This window comes from Kalmanozyma brasiliensis, assembly GCF_000497045.1.
Source record: "Kalmanozyma brasiliensis GHG001 unplaced genomic scaffold PSEUBRA_SCAF1, whole genome shotgun sequence".
Classification (NCBI taxonomy): Eukaryota; Fungi; Basidiomycota; class Ustilaginomycetes; order Ustilaginales; genus Kalmanozyma; species Kalmanozyma brasiliensis.
Window position 1 is genome coordinate 1481878 of NW_015961948.1, and position 14456 is coordinate 1496333.

The window sequence follows — 14456 nt, forward strand, 5'->3', positions numbered from 1 at the left end:
TCGTCAACCACGGCCGCTGCTGCTAAGGGCGGTAAGGTGACTCAAGCGCTGCCAAGGCCAAGTAAGTGTCCTTGTCTTTGGGACCTTTTGTCGCCATCATCGACATCTTGGTGTCTCAGTCGCCTCCAATTTTTCCTGCCCATGCTCGTCGTGCATCTGAGCCAAGATCCGATTTTTCGGACGCGCCTTACTCCACATTTATTTAAAGTCACGCTTCAGGGTGCTGCATAACATCACGAAAAAGTAGCACAGCCTTGGTGGTGACGGCATATCAACACAATCACCATCAAACTCGCAAGCGCTCACGTCTTCGGGATATCCGCTGTACTGACTGATATCAAGTGATGACATCCTGACTCATCGCGGATTTGCACATCGCGGCATAGCCTAGAGCGGCCCAATTCAAGTCTTCTCACAGAACAGCGCCCACCTGATCGGAACCGCCGCTACCAGCATGCACCCGACAACACAGCCCCATCAGCGTGGGTATCGCCAAGAACGATGGTCATCGGGGGGCCCTTACGCGTCGGCCGGGCCGAACAGCTATGCAGGAACCACCTTCGTTCCTCTTCCGGCTGACGCACCTGCGCTACCACCGCCTCGTCCGGCCTTTATGCAGCCTCCGCCATCATCACCAGGACTATCACCTGCTTCGGAGGCACCGAGACAGCCTCGGCCTGCTTACATGCAGCCTCCAGCTCAGTCTGTATCTCCGGCTCTGCCACCTGCGATGCTTGCTCCGAGACCACCTCCGTCACCACGCCCGCAAGCACATTCGCAAGGGTCTCAAATCAACGTGCCATCCAGCCTGCGTCCACAACAGCAACAGCCCGCGATGCAGGGCCCATTGGCTGGCCGTCTGGTGAATCCATACGATCAGAGAGAGCAAGAGCCAGCAATGACTGCATCTGCTCCGCTTCCAAATCCACATCGAACGGAGGCGTCTCGTTCGAGCTTTGGCCCAGGTGACCCGCTATTCTCCGCACACCAAGCTTCGGCAGCGTATACTCCAGATCATGCCCCTCGACCTCCATTGTCGCCGCGACCTTTCTCTTCGAACGGTCCTGCTCCATCACAGCTGAACTCATCGCAGCCGCCGAGTATGGCTCAGCGGACCGCTTCCAGCTCTTCTGCTAGATATGCGGCAGACAGTCGCCGGAACACGCCAGGTCCGACGCATGGTGCACCAGGACACAGAATGGACGACTGTCCCGGCTGTCAAGCCGAGATGGATGACGCAATCAAGGCCTCGGTGGAGTCGGCTCAGCAAGAAGACCAGAAGCGCCAACAAGAGAAGCGCGAGCAAGAGGAGCTCCAACGCATCTACGCCGCCAACGCCGAGGAGAACGAACGTCAGCGTCGCCTCGCCGACGAAGAAGAGCGAGTTCTCCAGAGGGCAATGGAGGACAGTCGTCGCGAGGCAGAGGAAGAAGCACAGCGTAGAGCACACCACGAAGAAGTCTTGCTAGAAGAATCGCGCCAGCACGCTCTACGCGAACGCGAGCAGGCGATCCAGCGCGAAGCTGAGATGCTCGAAGCTGCCAAGCTCGCCTCGGCTGCCCAAGAGGGTCAACGGCGTCGAGAGAAGGAGGCCCTGCAAGATGCAGAGAAGAAGGCGATCCAGCTCAGCTTGCAAGAACAGGAGGAGGAGTGGGCTCGTCGAGAGAGTGCCGAGCGCTCGCTGCTCGAGTTTCTTGACCAAATGAATGGTACCGGTAGATCGACGACGCCTCTCTCCTTGGTCGATCACGGTGCGTCGGCATCGACGTCGCAATTGACTGCTCCACGTGCGTCAACTTCCAAAGCGGCGGACGCTTCTCAGGCCGACCTCGAGGCAGAGTACTGGCGTTTCGCCGGCCACGACGAGGCCTATCAGCTTGCCCTTGAGATGCAGCGTGCCTCGCTTGCCGGATCTAGCTCGCAGCACCGACCAGGTTCGTCAACACCACTCGCTCGAAGGCCACTCCCACGCACGCCCGAGATGCCCGAGCACACAGAAGACGCCGGAACCAGCTTAGCCGCCGTCAACCGCAAACAAGATCCTCTTCCTGCAGTGTCGCATCCTGCGATCCTCTACGATGCCGGAGAGGACGCCCCACCAGCCTATGTTGAGGCTGGACCATCGAGTCGACCCGAACAGCGCGATGCCTCATCCCTTCCAGCAGAGAAGGCCTTATCCTCTCGCTACGACACCGTCACGCTCCAAGCCCTCAATCGGCCCGTGCTGCAGAACAGATCCTCATCATCATCCAGCTCAACGCAAAGTCGATCGCGGGGCAGCACCGACTCGCCTCGTCCCAGTTTCGGAGGCGCCTCCACCAACTCGGACGTCCCGCAAACGCCACCAAGCGCTACAGAGCCCTTCTCTGCATCGACTTCGCCTTCCGTCCCGCAGCGCAACAGCTCGTACTTTGTTCCCGACCCGAAGCGGTCCAGCGTGTCCTCACTTGGCGTCGAGCAGAAGGGACAGCGAGCGCTCGCCGGTGTCGACTTTGGCTACAGCAGTCTGCCCTTTGCTCCCAAGCTCGACAAAAGCAGTCTGCCCAGCGGTGCGTCGTCCTCGTCACCGTCAACGCCGTCGACGGGACCGGCCTCGGCGGCGACATCGAGATCACTCTTTCCCCCATCGATCGAGCTCACGAGCGTGACCAAGGTAGCAGGCAAAGACGACTTGGCGAACGGAAGCTTCTTTGTCATCCGTGCGCCGTCCTGGAAGAGCCTCTTGCGCGCGATCGCCTGGTATGGTAATACGCGGGTCGAGCCGAGTCCGGAGCAGGTTGCGGCAGCCTCTGATCGGCGTTCACGCTGCGTGCTCCGCGCGGAAGTGGAGTTTATCACGCCTACACGCGTGGACGTTGGCCACGGTGTTGGGGAGCATGCACGAGCCTCTCTGACCACGGGGGTCCTGCCTCGCAATCCATCGCCCGCGCACGTCTCGCTATGCCTCTCGATCCTGCCTGGCGAGGCTAGTGCGTGGTTGAAGTCCGAGGAGTATGCGCTGGTTCGCCGCGAGTCAAGGCGGCTGGACGCATGGTATGCAGGCAAAGGCTCCACCCGTCGTCTCATCCAGCTCGCTCGCCAACCACCAAGTTTGCCAGCACCACTGGTCCAGATCGCACAGATGCTGCACGCCTCACACACGTTCAGCGCCGCCTGCCCTAGCTCCGGATCGACCGCACGCCACTCGCCGCGCGATCTCCACCACGCCATCGAGCGTCACGATCAGGGCTTCGTTCAGAAGCAGAAAGCTTGGCTCGCCGCTAGCAACGCTCTTGCCAACCCGACTGACAAACGGGCGAGTGTGCAATCGGGCACCAGCCCTGACGAAGACGACGAGGATGACGACGATGACGTCGACTTTGGCGACTTTAGTCTGTTGGCGGATGGGTCTTTCGATGCGCAAGACAAGGTGCTGATGGGCAAGAGGCAACGATTGAAGGCCAAAGTGAAACGAAGATTGGGCAAGAGGAGCGGCGACGGCCGGGTAGTGGATGAGGATCTGGCAGCCTGGATCACGCCCTTCGATGTTTCACAGCACGGCTAGACCTCAGAAGTCGTTTGTTGCTGCTTAGTATTCGTCAATCAGAGTATTTGTCCATGCTATTTGTGCAAGGACGCCACGTCAGGACACTACGAAACAGATCGAGCAAGAAAGGCTAGGATTGCGCGTGCATGAGCCTGCATGATCCCAAAATCGCCTTGGGTAGACACTAATACCTCGCTCGACTCTCAGTGACGCTGAATGAGTGCCCGCGTACAGCACTTCATTTGACGTTCACAAACAACGGAAATCTCAGTTAGAGGTCGAAAGAGCTTGTCCAATGCCTTGTACAGCGTCTTGTATCACACCGAGACTGCATGGGCGAAATCATGCACGGGAGCAATCTTGCTCCAGAGCTTAACTTCAAGCAGCGGAAAGTGACCTTGACAGCCTGTCACAACCCTGATCACGACCAGGACGCCTTTCCATGCAGCTTCAATCGTCCCGCACACACTGGTCTTGTGCCCTGATCCGCATTACTCAGGCTTCCCCTTTGTGCGGAACTGGGTGAAGCTGCGGGAGGCTCGATTCACTGGGCCGCCGCAGGGACAAAGAAGGCTCACAAGACGATTGAGGATGTGTACAAATAGGTCGGGTCCTCTAGTTGGCTCCTCTCCTCCTCCTTCCCTCACCACAGCCGCTTCTTTCCCTCCTCTCGCCAGTTCGAACATCCTGCTCATCCCGTACAGTGTCCTCGAACGCTTCTCCTCCACCGCACTTGCACCTCAATGCCAGCCTTCAAAGGCGGACCAGCCCTTCCCAAGCGATCCGAAACGATCTCGTCTCCTCCTACCACCTCTCCCACGGCCGCTGGCAAGCGCAAGCCCGTCACCACGCCTCTGCTCTCCAACCCTTCCGACGAGATCGACACAACGGACGTCTTCAACGAGTTTATCAAAGCCGAGCCGCACGACGCGAGCTCCACCATCGCCGGCACGGATGACGACGAGGTGGACGTCAAGCCTTCGCTCAAGGTGATCGACGGTAGCGATGTCGCCTTGCCCGTCTCGGACATTCGCTCCACCGCCCAGGCTGATGCGGACGAACAGGATGACGAGCAGGAGCCTCCTCGCAAGACCCGCAAGACGGGTTCCAAGGAGAGCGCCACCCCCGTCAAAACTGAGCCCGGTACTCCGACCAAGAAGGGCCGCGCCAATGCCGCCGCCAGCAGCCCCAGCAAGAGCGCTCCCAAGACGCCGCCCAAGAAGGCCGTCTCGGCCCCGACCACTCCCAAGAGCGGCGAACCCGCTAGTGTAAGCATACCCGCTTTCGACAGTCTCGCGTTCGCGGGCGAACATCACTGACCGCACAGTTGTTGCTTCTATCTTGATCACAGGCTTGGTCCGCCGAGCACTGGGACGACCTCAACTTTGCCATCCTCAAGGTCCTCCACGATCACGTACGTCGCAGCCCTCTCCGTCCTGCTCTCGTCATCCTCGCTGACCTCTCTCATCTTTCGTCATGATCGGCAGGCCTCGGAGCTGTACGATGCGAGCCCCAGCCTCAACCCCTGGCGCGTCAAGGGCCGTCTGCTCGTCAAGGTGCGTTCCTCTTTGCTTGCCAGCCCGCCCGTTGAGGTGGCGAACACTGACCATATCCTATCTCTGGTCTGCCTACTATGAAGCTGCGCTCGATGCTCAAGGACGCCCCGGGCGGCGAGGTGGCCAGCAAGCGCTGGGACGCGGACAAGCCTACGCGCGGCAAGAACTCGCCCAAGAAGAAGTGAGGTGACACCGACTCATCCGAGCGGCATTGCAGTCATCGTCCGAGGCCACAGCTCCTTCAGCGCGTTGCATCTGCCTTACTTCCTCCTCGACCCACCCTGACCTTCAAGCAAAATTCGTATCCTCACAAAGCAAGAACCGTGTCAACAATCGAGATCATACGATTGCATGCCGCGCCTCGTCATCCAATGCCCTATTACCAACCCCTATCCGCTATCTCATGCCTCCTGTAATCGCATCCGCAATCAATCGTCCCAGCTCATACCCATCAAAAAGCTTTTCTGAATATGCATCACCGCGGCGACGAAAGCCTCCAAATGAAAAATGACCTTGCTCCCTGTCCGTGTGCGCAGTTCGTAGAACGCGGCCTTCTGCACGATCGCCCCCCGTACCTGACTGTCGACTTTGGCGACCAGACAGTCGGTGAGATGCTTGAGAATGAGGGTGGGCGGGATGGCGTGTACGAGCAGCTCGTAGAGCTTTGAGCGGACGGCAAGGAGGTTGTGCGGCGACGGGTCCGAGAGGATGAGGTCGGCAGTCTTGGAGATGTACACCTCCCAGTCGGGTTTGGCGACGGCGATGCCGCCGGAGAGGTCCGGGGATTGCATGCGGAGCGCTTCGAGGACCAGGAGGGCTTTGCGCAGGTTACCGTTGCTGTCGGTGCAGATCTGAGTTGCGACTGTGTCGGGCACGCTGAAGCGTTCTTTCTTTGCGACGTGGGACAGGACCGTCTTCATCTGTTTCGCATACCGGAGAAGTAGGTCAGTATTGTGTCAAAGCAGGGATAGGGTCAGGGTTGGGAAATGCTTACCTCGTCATCGCTGGGCGCGCCCACCCGCAGCAACAAGCACCTTGACCGAATGGGCGCAATGATCTTGCTTGTGCTCGTCGCGCACAACACCAACCGCAGATTCGCCATGTACTTCTCCATCGTCCTCCTCAGCGCGCTCTGCGCATCTCTGCTCAACGAGTCCGCCTCGTTGATCACCACCACCTTGAACCGATGCTTCGCGTTCAGATCCACGTTCTGCGTCTGCGCAATCTCCTTGAGGATGTCCTGGATGACCAGCCTGTCGTAGTTGCCCGCGTCGGAGGGGGTCAGTTCGATGTGATAGTTGGAGGAGACAATGTTGACGTCGATCTTGCGATTCGAGGGAGTGACGAATATGCGCTGGTCGATCTTGAGCTTGTATGTGCCAGGACCGTAGAGTTCGCGGAGGAGACAAGCGATGCGGGTCTTCTTGCCGGCCCCGGACGGGCCGTACATGAGCATGTGTGGGAAGTCCTCATGGTCCGCGAGCGATGAGAGACGCTTCGAGAGGTCCGAGTGGTAGTGCAGCTCCGAGAGCGCTTTTGGACGGTACTTGTCCACGAACAGCATCTTGAGTGAGGTGAGGGAGGTCGATGTGGGAAGGGTAGGTGTGAGTGACTTTGCGAGAGTGTTGGAATTTTGAGAAAGCTGAGCCAACACGCGCTAAAACACACACACGCACACGCGCCAACTCCACTTTACGCGCTCGAGTCGCTGCCTCACTCAAAATTCGCCGCTCCTGCTCCTCCTCCTCATCCTCATACCACACGACAATGGAACTGTCATCTTCGCCTCACGCACAACGATGCCTCAGCATTCTATTCACAAGCACCAGCAAGCTGAGTTGAAGATCAGATCTAGAAGCTGATTTTTGATTCCATGAACATCTTCGGCTAACACACGAAGAGACGGCACAGAACAGGGGGAGGGAGCAACGAAAACGACAGTGTCGACCAGGGATCCGTTTAACCGGAACCACCCTTGTAGACCTTGCCGAACATGAGCTCCTGGAGCTTGTCGTAACCGGAGAGCACACCGGCACCGGCAATACCACGGAGAATGTTGGCACCAGCACCCTTGAAGAGCGACTTGACACCCTCGGCGGCGACGATCTGGCGACCGGCGTCGAACATGCCGTTGTAGTGGACCTTGCCACCGGAGGTCATCATCATTCGTCGTCGGATGGTGTCCAGGGGGTAGGAAGCAAGACCAGCACCGGTGGTAACACCCCAGCCGAGCAGGAACGAGGCGAGGAAGTTGTTCGAGAGCGAGCCGGTGAGCAGGACGGGCTTAAGGGAGTCGTACATGCCGAAGTAGAGACCACGGTAGACAACGATACCGACAACCGAGGGGAGGAAACCACGGTAGAGACCGGCGATACCGTCCGAGGCGATGGTCTTGCGGTAGACGTCGACGAGACCGTTGAACTGGCGCTCTCCGCCACCCTTGGCGGTCGACTTGGCATCGTTGGCGAGACGGGTACGGGCGTAGTCGAGCGAGTAGACGAAGAGGAGCGACGAGGCACCGGCGGCACCACCGGAGGCCAGGTTGGCGGACATGGTCTTCCAGTAAGGAGCGGTCTTGGGGACGGCGAAAAGCGACTTGAAGAAGTCCTTGAAGGCGAAGTTAAGAGCCTGGGTGGGGAAGTAACGGATGACGTTGGCGGTGTTACCACGCCACAGCGAGACGAGACCCTCCTGCTGGTAGGTGCGGGCAAAGCAGTCGCCAATGCCCTTGTAGGGGGAGGCGAGACGGCCCTGCTTGATCATCTCATCCTGGTTCTGGACCAGGAGCTTGATTCGCTCGATGGGGGCGGCAGCGGTCTTGGAGACAGCGGCGGAGACACCACCCATGAGGAAATCAGTGGCGAAGCCACTGGCGGTCTTCTTGGTCTTAGCGGGGTCGGCAACGGTACCCATTTTGACTGAAGGCGGGCGAAAAGGGGAAGAAGCGATAGAAAGAGGTCAGATGTTATTCGGCTGAAGAACAAGAGAATTGGCATCACACTCAAGCCTCGACGACGTTGGGAGCAGGTCGATCGAGGTTATTGGGATCGAACCAATGCTTGGTAAATCGTCGCATCAACTAGCAGCGCGGAGCTATTTAGATCCTCGCATGTCATGGACGGTGTACATTCCCGTTGAGGACAAATGCTCATTGTGTAAAAAGCAAATGTCGACAGCGAGACAACAACGTCATCGACGAACAATGCGAGGCTGCTCCCGAGTACTCGTTGTCATGTCCAGCAAGAACAAGCTCGATCAGGTCTTGAAGGTGCGTGCACCATGACCGATAAGAAGTTCGGCTCAGTGGTACGATGATCGAACGATGCCAAGCCACAACGAGGACCAGGCCGATGATGGCGGGAATGTTCACGCGTAAGGGATCGTCTGCATGCTGATGTCGTCGAGGCAGTGTGTATGTCGTTGAAGCGGACGAGATGCTTACCTATTCTACGAAATGAGAGGTGGTAGGTTGGTGAGGAAAAGGTGAGAAGGAAAGGTGTCGGCGGAAGAAAGGTATTTTTGAAGGGGGGAGCAGCGCGCGGACGAGGGTGCAGGGCCAGCGAGCGAGCCAGCCGGAAAGGTGCGAGCGATGATTGGCGCACAGAGCGAATTGGATGGCGCGAGGACGCTCTCAGATCAGTCAGTCCAGCGGCAAGAGGTGAGGAAGAAGAAGAAAAATTCTCAACCCGTGCCCCCGAGGCCGGACCAGGAAGGAAGGAAAATTTCGAGAGCAACACACTGGCAAAGTGCCTGATCCGTAAGATCGAACCTCACGGCCAAGCTGGATAGGGAAGGACCGGAGCGACCAACCAGAATTTCGAACCTGAACCTGCACTACAGACAGCGCCAAGCTGGCTTTTGCTGGCCTTTGCTCGCTCCGCTCTTGAACTCTCTCACACTTCAACTTCGACACGCTGCCTCCGCAGGCGAATTGAAACCAACTCGCGCTATCATGGCCCGTTGCCGGCCACAGGTCTCTTTTCGGCTGCTCGAGCTGTGTGACCAGGCAATGATGACGATCGCAGGTCACACCTGATCCGTCTCCGCACTGACCTCTCTTGCTCTCAAACCAACACGCATGTCATCCTGCCCATGCTTGACCCACGCTTCCCTACGACAACGAAGCAAGTTTCTCTTGAACAAGCAGCAAGGATGTTCGATTTGAACCCCGAGATGTGTGTTTGCGTATGGTCCATAACGACGCTTTCAATTCTTCCAGCACAGGCCGGCCTTTTCGGAAGCCACGGTCGAATGCTCGCTCTGCAAACAAAAAGGCCGACGTGAATACAAATCTTTAAAGTTCTCGTTACCAGGCCAATTCAAGCTTGAAATTCAGATGGGAATGACCGGGATTGTGCGGCCGCGCCGTCTTCGCATCGATCTGGCGCACAGTCTTCGGGTCCGATAGGAGACCAACACTTTCGGCCATTTCACTAACGGACCGGCGTCTTGACGGTGTAACAAGCTTGAAAAATCGGCGGGCGAGGCATGGTCTTGCTCGTCACCGGGTCCTCAATGCTACAGTATGTCGTTGACTTTCCAAGCCAGCAGCTGTCTGGCTTAACGACTGGAGTTAGTCTCATTTAAGCGTTATCGATGTCAGACAAAGATGTGCAGGTCCATAGGGTATATGATTCAAATCCAGTCCATCCTAAACTACATGCAGCATACATCCTCTGACGGTGTGGTAGCTACGGCTTCTCTTTTGACGAGCGACCCCTGCCTGAAGAGGAGGGTCGCGACGGGACGCCAAAGATCCTCTCGCGAGCCAGGCGATACTCCTCTTGGCGTTGCTCCACCGTCTTGTGCTCTTGCGATCCTTTCGTCACATTGGCGGCTGTTCCATCACTTCGCATGCCTGGGACGGCCTCTTTGGGACGCTGTAGGATCCGCGGCGGAGCTGCCGCGATTGTCATGCCGCCGTTGTGCATATCTCGAGCTTGCTGGCCGTCTTTCGTCTGCATTCGGTCTCCGTATGCTGCACCTGGCAGAGTACGAGCGTGACCCGAGGCGACAATCGGAACAGCAGCTGGTGCTCGTGCGTTGCTATTCGTTCGCGATGTTTGAATCGACGAGCCATGTCAAAGAGCGTCAGTGTATCGTGCGCGGAAGGTCAAATAGAAGGGGAGCTACTCACGCTTCCGACCACTGCTCCTTGGAAGCGTGAAAGACATCGGCTTGTTTCGAGTCCACATTATCCTTGCTGTTGCCATCGTCACTGCTTTCAGCGTCCCAATCGTCCACCACGTCGTCCTGCTGCTGCCGTGACCGGACTGAGCTAGCAGGCTTCGAAGACTTGAACTTGGATGTCGCGACAATGTCGTGAGCCTCGGCCATTGTGTTCGCCGATCTGACCCGGTGAGCTGACGGATCTAGCAGTACCAGACTGCAGTTTGATCGCCCGCCTCGATGACCTTGGTGCCTTGGCTTGCAATCGAGGCAGGAAGGGTCCCGAACGTCAAGGTGTTGGACGCTACCAAGACCCTGAAGCCTCAGCAGATGAAGGCCGAATCCCGCCTTCATTTCGACTGGTTTTTTTGGCCGATTTTTTTGGACCGCTTTTTCGCGACTTTTTGACAGCTCCGCCTTCAGCCAGCCGAGTGGAGGCTTTTTTACACGCTTTGCTGCACGGCTGAGCTCAACATGATGCAAGTCAACTGCGCAGCAACTCGAAGAAATGCACACGGTCCACGCGCCACCTGTCAATGCGCTGCTCACTTCATTCGCTAGCCCAGTGTTCTCCCTTTCCGTCTACCACCATTCCCACTTTCAGCTCTGCTAGAGGTTCTCGTCGAACGTCTGCGGCCGAGGTGGAAGAGAGCTGCAGCTGACGCCAAAGTCGCCCACAGTGCCGGTGCGCTTAGAAAGCGTCGTCGAACGCAAGGCGAGACCCATACGCATACAGGGCCCTTGTTCTCCATCTATCCTTTCTACTTCACCACATAGCTCGCTATCATAAGCATACAGGTTCACAGCGCGGCAAATTCAGCGACTCGCTCTGAAAGCATGCATGCAGTCCAATTTGTAGCAAGAGAAGACATACGCGACGCTATCGCAGCGATTCTTAACGCCGACCATGACGATGCCCACACAGGGGGCCCAATGGCCCCACTTTGCCGACACGTCGTTTGATGCGATGTACTTCGATCAGACACAGCCAATTCCGGGGCCGTCCAGCAACGACCGACAGTCGATCGACTTTGGCGCATCCCAGGCCCACTTTGGCGGATTCCACGGCTCGGGCCCGACCTCTCCTTATAGCGGCGGGCATCATTCTCCTACGCAGCAGTTTGGCTTCAGGCATCAATCTCCCAGCGGTATCTACGCAGGCGGAGCACACTCTCCCACGCATTCTTTTGGCGGCGCGCATCACTCTGCAGCTCACCAACACGGACCCGGCCAAAGCACCAGTCCGATGTCGCCCGGATCGGCCATTTCTGGGCTCGATCCCATCAGCAAACTCGGCTTTACTTCCAACCGTCCTTCCCCTCAGAATCAAATCGCGTCCAACGGCTTTCCAAACGCCCAGTACCTCCCACCATCCTATCCGCACGAGTCTCCGCAAGCGTATCAGCAGCAGCCCCCACAGCAACCCTCGTCGCAGCAACAGCAGCTCTATCACGCCAACAATCTGTATATGCATCCTCATCACGCAGTATACTCGGCTTCCTCTTCACACTCCGTGTTGCCGCCTCCACATGCTGGCTTCGCGGCAGGACCCGAACCTCATCACAGCAGCTCAGCAGCACAGCAGCGAAGAGACGATGCTGCTCACCGCACAGCCGAGGTGGATCGTCGCAACAGACTGCGAGAAGAAGAAAAGACACGCAGAACATTCGAGATCCAAAAGCGAGTGCAGGACGGCATGGATGCACTTCAGCTCGAAAACGACGATGCTGCGCACCGCTCAGCCGAGGTGGAGCGTCGCAACAGGCAGCGCGAGGAAGACAAGGAAAAGAGGAAGCTGGCCATTCAGAAGCAAGTCGAAGATGGTATCAAGGCGATTCAGCAGGAGAAGCAGCGCGAACGCGCGCGCGTCGAAGCAGATCAGGACGCTTGTCGGAAATGGCTGTCCGACCTCAAGCCTGCCTCGGCCGCCTCTGCTGCAGATGCGACTGCCGAGACCGTCGATCTGTATGCAGCCATCGGGCGCCAACTGCGAGGCTTCTGGGACGAGTCGCGACCAGGTGCTTCGAGTCAGGCACACCGCAACGAAGTCATTGCTGACGTGCAGCGTGCCATTACTCGCAAATGGCCCGGTCAAGGCCTGCAAGTCGCAGCCTTTGGTTCCAGCGTCACTGGTCTGCTCACGGAAACGTCCGACTTGGATCTCGTTCTGCTCGATCCTACGCGACCTTGTGGAGTCGGCACGCCTCTGGAGCTGCGTCGCGACACCAACGGCTTTGTCCGTCATACGGCCGGCATGCCCGAGTGGTATAGCACCAATCAGATCGCCAACGCCCTGCGCAACTCGAACAAGTTCAAGACCATCGTGCCGATCAGCAGTGCCAATGTGCCCATCGTCAAGATGGTTCATCGAAAGTACGACATTCCAGCCGACATTAACATCAACGAGCGATTTGGGCTGTACAACTCGCAGCTCATTCAGGCCTACGCCAACCTCCAGCCGCAGATTGTGCGTCCGCTCATCTTCTTCCTCAAGCACTGGTTCTCGCGCCGCGATCTCAACGATCCAGCTGGAAAGCGCGGCTCCATGACCTTCAGCAGTTACACGATCGCCCTCATGGCACTGCAAGTGCTTCAGATGGAAGGCATTCTGCCCAATCTGCAGAGTCCAAGCATGCTCAAGAGTCTCGACGTCCAATCCACTTTTCTCTATTCTCGTTTCAAGCGACCGAGGCGCGGCAAAAACGCCAAAGCAAACTCTCTCGAAGAACTGGCGCCGCCTTCGCAAGAGTACAACGTCACCTTTGCGACAGGAGAGATGGACCTGGAGCCCTACAAGACGAGAGCTTTGCAGCTCGCAGCCGCAGATGCACCCGCAGACTGCGTCAATGACAAGCTGTCGGCGACAGACAGGCTGCTTGGCAGGATGCTCGTCTCCTTTGTCCGCTTTTACACACAGCTGGACCGGCGCAGACAAGTCGTGTCCGTCGTCAATGGAGCACCCTTGCAACGAAAAGCGGGTTCTCATCCCGGACATGTCCTCTTCGATTCAGCAAGTGAAGGCGAAGGGTCCGACCTCAACGAGGGTCATGCAGAGGCTTCTGCTGATCCCCTCCATTTCGCTTCCAGAGACGCTGATGCTCGTGCGGCCCTGCGTGAGGAGCAGAAGGACATATGGGCGGGTGAGGAACTGGTGGTGCAAGATCCCTTCATTTTCGACCGCAACACCTCGCGAAACATCAAGGCGGCATCGGTTGAAAAGTGGCAGAGCACGATGCAGAGCGCCGTTGCGCTTCTCGGCGTGCAAAATCAAGGAGACGTCGGGCATGCTCCTCAGGTACGTTGGAAGGATGCGCCGTTGATCCTCGATCTGTGCCTCTCGGACGCTGTGCGACAAGAGCTCGAGGCCGTCGTCAGCAGTGCGATCGGTTCTGCCGATACTGCCACAACAGGCTCCAGCATCGAACCCTGGAAACTGGCGGAAGAGGCAGCAGCCCTCGAACGCAAGATCGCAAAACAAGCCGCCGAGAGTCTACGACAGGAAAAGAAAAAGCAGGCTCGAAGAGCCAAGGCCAGCGAAGCTCGCAGGCTGCAAGATGAGGCGGCCATGGTGGAAGACATGATCGATGGCATCAATGCCGGTCGCGTGACCGGGTATGCTAGCGCAAATGTTCACGAGCTCTGGCGGCTCCGCCAAGATCAGGATGCCAGCACGGCCAAAGAGCCACTGGCCGTTCCCTTGACCTTCAGCGTGTCGAGACCGACCGGATCGGCCGCACCCACGGCTGCAGCAGCCAAGACGGACACAAATGGGGCCGCACCGAAGCAGCTTGGTGCTCAAGAAGCAGCCTTAAGTCCGACGGTCTCGAGCAAGACGGATGGCTCCTCCGAGTCGGAGGATGTCGACCTGGTGGCTTTGCGACTCGAACAGGCTGCTCGTGTGGCCGAGTCCTAAACGCACGCAGAGCCCCTCTGAACCCAGTCTCGTTCCATATGTGACCTTTATGTCAAGCTCGAAAGACCCAGGGCTAGGTTCCACGTCTGTAATCGCTCACCCACGCACTGTCAACACATCCCAATGAACAATCTTAGTCAAGTACGTCCATCCACGGCAATACCATTCCATCTGAGAGTCAACCTTGTAGAGAAGCGAATCGCTCTGAAACGTAACATACCCAAAAAATTCACGCGACTGAGCCGCGTGAAGTGTTGCTTGCGTGTTGGAAATTTGGGCGTTTCTGTGTGTG

At 57.7% G+C, this 14456-nt stretch overlaps 6 protein-coding genes across 6 annotated transcripts; 3 read left to right on the forward strand and 3 right to left on the reverse strand.

The window, feature by feature from the left end:
• Positions 1-1102: 1102 nt before the first annotated feature.
• Positions 1103-3544, forward strand: PSEUBRA_000563 (uncharacterized protein; the record flags this gene model as incomplete). The annotated part of the gene is made up of 1 exon (XM_059464411.1): positions 1103-3544. The coding sequence occupies one exon, from the start codon at positions 1103-1105 to the stop codon at positions 3542-3544; it is 2442 nt and encodes an 813-aa protein (XP_059320994.1).
• A 725-nt stretch (positions 3545-4269) lies between these two features.
• On the forward strand, positions 4270-5267 carry PSEUBRA_000564 (uncharacterized protein; the record flags this gene model as incomplete). The annotated part of the gene is made up of 4 exons (XM_016436141.1): positions 4270-4794; positions 4878-4940; positions 5014-5082; positions 5166-5267. The coding sequence occupies 4 exons, from the start codon at positions 4270-4272 to the stop codon at positions 5265-5267; spliced, it is 759 nt and encodes a 252-aa protein (XP_016295141.1).
• Positions 5268-5510: 243 nt separating this feature from the next.
• On the reverse strand, positions 5511-6646 carry PSEUBRA_000565 (Replication factor C, C-terminal domain protein; the record flags this gene model as incomplete). The annotated part of the gene is made up of 2 exons (XM_016436191.1): positions 5511-6002; positions 6077-6646. 2 exons carry the CDS (start codon positions 6644-6646, stop codon positions 5511-5513), a joined length of 1062 nt encoding a protein of 353 aa, XP_016295142.1.
• Positions 6647-7041: 395 nt separating this feature from the next.
• On the reverse strand, positions 7042-7995 carry PSEUBRA_000566 (Mitochondrial substrate/solute carrier; the record flags this gene model as incomplete). Its single annotated transcript, XM_016436192.1, has 1 exon — positions 7042-7995. One exon carries the CDS (start codon positions 7993-7995, stop codon positions 7042-7044), a length of 954 nt encoding a protein of 317 aa, XP_016295143.1.
• A 1778-nt stretch (positions 7996-9773) lies between these two features.
• On the reverse strand, positions 9774-10419 carry PSEUBRA_000567 (SUZ domain protein; the record flags this gene model as incomplete). The annotated part of the gene is made up of 2 exons (XM_059464412.1): positions 9774-10128; positions 10220-10419. The coding sequence occupies 2 exons, from the start codon at positions 10417-10419 to the stop codon at positions 9774-9776; spliced, it is 555 nt and encodes a 184-aa protein (XP_059320995.1).
• Positions 10420-11158: 739 nt separating this feature from the next.
• On the forward strand, positions 11159-14164 carry PSEUBRA_000568 (Nucleotidyl transferase domain protein; the record flags this gene model as incomplete). Its single annotated transcript, XM_059464413.1, has 1 exon — positions 11159-14164. One exon carries the CDS (start codon positions 11159-11161, stop codon positions 14162-14164), a length of 3006 nt encoding a protein of 1001 aa, XP_059320996.1.
• Between the last annotated feature and the right edge of the window lie 292 nt (positions 14165-14456).